Genomic DNA, 4,515 nt, shown 5'->3' with positions numbered 1-4,515 from the left:
GGGGGGGGTGGGCAAGGCCAAAGAGGTAAATCGAAAGAGGCCGGGAGAAGGTGGAAGAGGCCGGGAGAAGGTGGAAGAGGCCGGGAGAAGGTGGAAGAGGCCGGGAGAAGGTGGAAGAGGCAGTCGGGGATACAGGCAAGGCTTACCTCTCTTCTTTCAATGTGTATTTCCACTGGTAAACCGGCGGACCAGGCCTTGGACTGGGAGCTATGTGCTTCTTTAGCCAACTGCAGGTCTCCGCTATGTCTTGGGGAATGTCTGGGAGGTCATTGCGAACCACTTCGAAAAGCTGATATTCGTTTGCAACTCGCGTCATGTCACAGCCACTGAGAATCGGCGGATTGTGAGTCGCACCAAAACCGAGGTTCGCCAAGTCGAAGTCAGGAACAGTGAAGCACAAGTGATTCAGGGAAGAATCAGACAGACGGAACTGGTCTATCCATTGTTGTCCTAGGAGCGGTTCGGCCTCCATCGACTGGTCTGGTGGGGTGCCGTCGGACGGTTGTCTGGAGTACTGGTTGGCGTAGAACCTAACCGGTTTGTCCACCGCTTCGTCGCTTTGGCTAACTTCGCCGCCGCTAGCGTTATGAGCAGAGCCGTAGCTGCTTCGGCGCTTTACAGAGGTGCTTCGGGAACCTCTGCCTTGCTTCCGCGCACGTGTGCGAGTGACAGCACTAATTACGTACTCCGATTTCGCCAGCAATTTTTCGACTCTGGCCCGCAGTTTGGATCTCGCGTTGCCTTCTCTGGGAATACAGAGCCGACACACGGACTTGGAGTAGTCTTCCATGAGCTGCGGGACGACGATATTGGCCACAAGGGCTCCGACGTCAGTGTTATCTTGCAGCGGCGCATAATATTGAAAGGTCATGGATGTCTGACCGAGGATCAATGTCGTGGGGTAGGGTAAACAAAACGATAGCAGCAAAGGGTAGGATGGCCGGCGTTTCGGGCCGAGTGATGACCGCTCCGTAGGAATCAATGTGCCATTGTAGAACGAGGACGACCCAGTAGATGGTTGGCCGCCGTTGGACAGCCCCCCATTGAGAGGAGGTAGTGGGGGACTGGCGGCAGCGGAGGAGGAGGAGGAGGAGGCGGTGGGGAGGCCGGTGGTGGTGGCTGCGTGAGTCCAGAGTTCGCCGGCGGGAGGGGGTTCATAAGCAGGTGTGATGGTGATGAGGAGTCTGTTATAGTCTGCATTGGCGGAGAGGCCGTCGGGATTGCAGAGGGCGGGTACGACGTGTATCTTGGAGGTGTAGCGTGGACCGCTATCGTCATGTGGAGAGCGCAATTTCTTGCGTTTGTTGTCTTGGCTGTCTGAGCTGAAGGCGCGTTGAACGCTAGTAGGTGTTTTGATGAATACGGCGTTGACTACTGCCTGGCAGTGGCGGAACTCTGGTACGTTTTTGCGTGTGCGTGAGACTGGTCCGGAGCTGGGGAGAGAGGAGCCGGGCGAATCTGCGGTGGGGGCCGGAGCGTCGACGGGAGGGTTGAAGTACTCCAGGATTTTGGACTTGATTTGGTGTTCTTCTTTTTCCACGATGATGGTCAGTTGGTCAGCAACCGACCCAGCAGTCATAATTACTTCCTCACGGTAGTCGACAGCCAGGTAGAAGGCGATGGCCTTGACATATCGCGGCATGAATAAAGCCACAGCGAACACACACGTGCGGAACCGCGGGATCGTTAAACTTGCGTACATCATCGGGTCATATGTTACTAGTGTTGTGCGACACACGTCGCAATGTAGTCGCGATTTGAGCAGCCCATGAAACAGGTCCACTACGTGCGACTTATTACGCAGCACGTGCCCTTCCCAAGCACACTCACCCAACAGGTCCTCCACCACGTCTTCAGCAGCTGCCAGACTGCCGGCTGTTGCCAGACTGCCGGCAGGAGCCAGACTACGAGCGACGCGTTCTTTGCCGTAGCCGTTTACATTGACCTGGCCGTCCTGGGTTACGACGATCTCGGGCTTCTCAACGTAGGGCTTGCTCGTCACCACGTTCCCGTCTTCGTGCAGTCCGTCCAGCAGATATGCGATGAACTCCTGGGCGTCCTGCTGGTCGTAGCCGCGGAACATGGGACAGTACGCACCTACGACCTTCTTCAGTGCGCTCGGTTCGCAACGTCGCGCGCCCACCGTCCACAACTTGCGCAACGTCGACGCGTAAGCACTCGCCAACCGCCCACCCGTCCCCAACGGGTTGTCCTGGTTAATGCAGCTTTTGTAGCGCTCGTTCAGATACCACAAGGTCAACGGAACGCAGTGAGACAAACACTGAATCGCACTGTTCATGTAACAAGTGTTGCCCAAATTCGACAGACCGCACACGCCGCCACTCGCCAAAATCCGCTCAGACAACCCGCTCTCACACAGGGCCGCTGCACGCTCCTTCTCCGGCGACCGAGACGCTCGTTCCGGTACAAGCACCATCTCTACCTTGTTCGACTTTAGGTCGACCAACAGGAAACGAACCTGGCCAGCAAGATCGCCTATCTCCACGTCAGCCGGCTCCTCCACATCCATCGACTCCACACCCCCGCTATCCAGAGCACCTGCCTTACCCTGCTTCGCACACATAGCCAACGAATAATACTTCCCACTCACCAACAACGTAGGGATGAACCGCCGACTATCCCAAAACGAACCTATCAGCTTACGCACGGAAGTCCGTCTAGACAACAACAACCGTCGGAACCCCCGCCACCGCGGCCGTGTCCGGAGCACGTACTGTTCCGAGTCGCAGTCCGTCGTCACGAATGTTGGCAATAACACACACTTATTCTCCACCAAGGCGTCCATTTCCTTCTCGCTTACAACCAGCTCCACCTGACCCCCTTCCAGGGAGTCCTCGGCCTTGCTGTTATTCAAAACCATCACCTCAACCTCTAAAGGATTTGTTTCTATCTCCGAGCTGTTGCTCCCCGTCCGCGCTACGGCTCCCAAGCCAGATGAACCTAAACCTGTTGAGCCCAAGCCTCCTGAGCCCAAGTCGTACATGTCAAGAAGCGTATCGTACTGGAATCTGGAACGGATCTCTAGCCAGTCTTTCCATTCCTGTTCGTTCAATACGCGGTAGTCCATTCGTTCCCGTCTCTCCGACTGTGCACTCGTCGGCCTCGCACTGCTGTATTCATGCGACGCACTGTCCGACTTGTGAGTCGCACCGTCGAACTTGTGCGACGCACCAGTAAAATAATCAAACTCATAACTCGATGACATGTTCGAACTGTTTCGCACTTCTGGGCTGCGTGCGCCTCCGGTCATCGATTCAGAGCAACCTGCTTCTATTGTGTACCACGAGTTAATTTGCTCAGAATTCCTGCCATTGCTTTCCGCACTTGCCCCCATTTTTATTTTGTCACATATCTTCTGCCAACGCAGCTTTCTGACCCAAACCAATGTCCACTCCAAGCCCCCCAACCCCACCACGAGTGCACCATCACCGCCGTGCACGGTCTGAGCCCGCTACGGGGACGGCTGCCATGCTGCGAAAGTTCGAGATGGAAGGTATCAAAAAGGCTTCTTCATTGTTGCGATGAGTTGCCGCAGGATTGTTTATATAAACTGCCTAGGGTGTCGCTTATCTCAGAGAAGTTAGGTCTTTTCTCCGGCTCGTGTAGCCAGCACTGGACCATCAAGTTCCTGAAACGAAGAGAGTGTGTCTTCGATTTGGTTTCCCGTGTGCAATTGTGTTGTACATACTGGAGTTGCGAAGGCATATCGTTGGGGAGGGATCTAGGGTCTGGTCGTATGCCTTTGGTAGCGGCGAGATGGGCGATATTATGGTTTGCAGTCTGTAGATTGGAGTAGGGAATGCAGTTGGCGACACATTCGTAGATGAGAACACCAAAGGAGTAGACGTCTTGTTTAGCCCCTTGTGAGGGCAGCATGAGGTAGACTTCGGGGGCCATCCACTGATAGGTGCCGGCCCGGCCTGTGGGGTTGGGTACGCACATGCCGAAGTCGGTGATTTTGGCCTTGGGGATGTCGGTGACGTTCTTGACTTTCCGGTCGAGTAGGATATTTAGACTCTTCAAGTCGCGGTGGATGAGTCCGGCAGAGTGCAAGTAACGGCAGGCCACGGCTACGTCATAAAGAATCTTCAGTCGCTGGCGCCATGTGAGGCGGTAAGTGTCGCGATGTAACGCGCGAAACAATGTCCCGCCGTTGCAGTACTCGCTTATCAGCGCCATCGGCTCCACCAGCCGCACCGCCCCGCCACGCTCCTCTACTACCTCGTTAACGTAGCCCAGCACCAGCACCAGGTTCGGGTGCCGCAGCTGCAGAACCGTGCGCAACTCGTGATCCCACGAACCATCCAACGTGTTACCCTTGAAACACTTAATCGCCACTGGCGTCCCGCGCCACTCGCCCTGATACACCACCGCCGAAGTCCCCGTCCCCACCACCCGTCCCCGCGTCACGTCCTGCGGCGAAACCCGGAACTCCGCCGGCCGCGCCGACGCCGCACTCCCGCCCACGGTCGTGCGACTCACGGGGCGTGCGAC

General features: G+C 56.3%; 2 protein-coding genes across 2 annotated transcripts; both read right to left on the bottom strand.

Annotated features, from left to right (window-relative positions):
* Window positions 1-142: 142 nt before the first annotated feature.
* GNI_130380 (ubiquitin carboxyl-terminal hydrolase) lies at window positions 143-3,355 on the bottom strand (the record flags this gene model as incomplete). The annotated part of the gene is made up of 1 exon (XM_011133839.1): window positions 143-3,355. The coding sequence occupies one exon, from the start codon at window positions 3,353-3,355 to the stop codon at window positions 143-145; it is 3,213 nt and encodes a 1,070-aa protein (XP_011132141.1).
* A 176-nt stretch (window positions 3,356-3,531) lies between these two features.
* Window positions 3,532-4,338, bottom strand: GNI_130370 (protein kinase domain protein; the record flags this gene model as incomplete). The annotated part of the gene is made up of 1 exon (XM_011133838.1): window positions 3,532-4,338. A coding segment is annotated over one exon (807 nt), but the record flags the coding sequence as incomplete, so codon positions are not given.
* Window positions 4,339-4,515: the final 177 nt, after the last annotated feature.

This window comes from Gregarina niphandrodes, assembly GCF_000223845.1.
Source record: "Gregarina niphandrodes unplaced genomic scaffold scaffold00033, whole genome shotgun sequence".
In the NCBI taxonomy this organism is placed as follows: Eukaryota; Apicomplexa; class Conoidasida; order Eugregarinorida; family Gregarinidae; genus Gregarina; species Gregarina niphandrodes.
The sequence above is the reverse complement of the archived record's forward strand: the minus strand, read 5'-3'. Positions and strand labels throughout refer to the sequence as shown.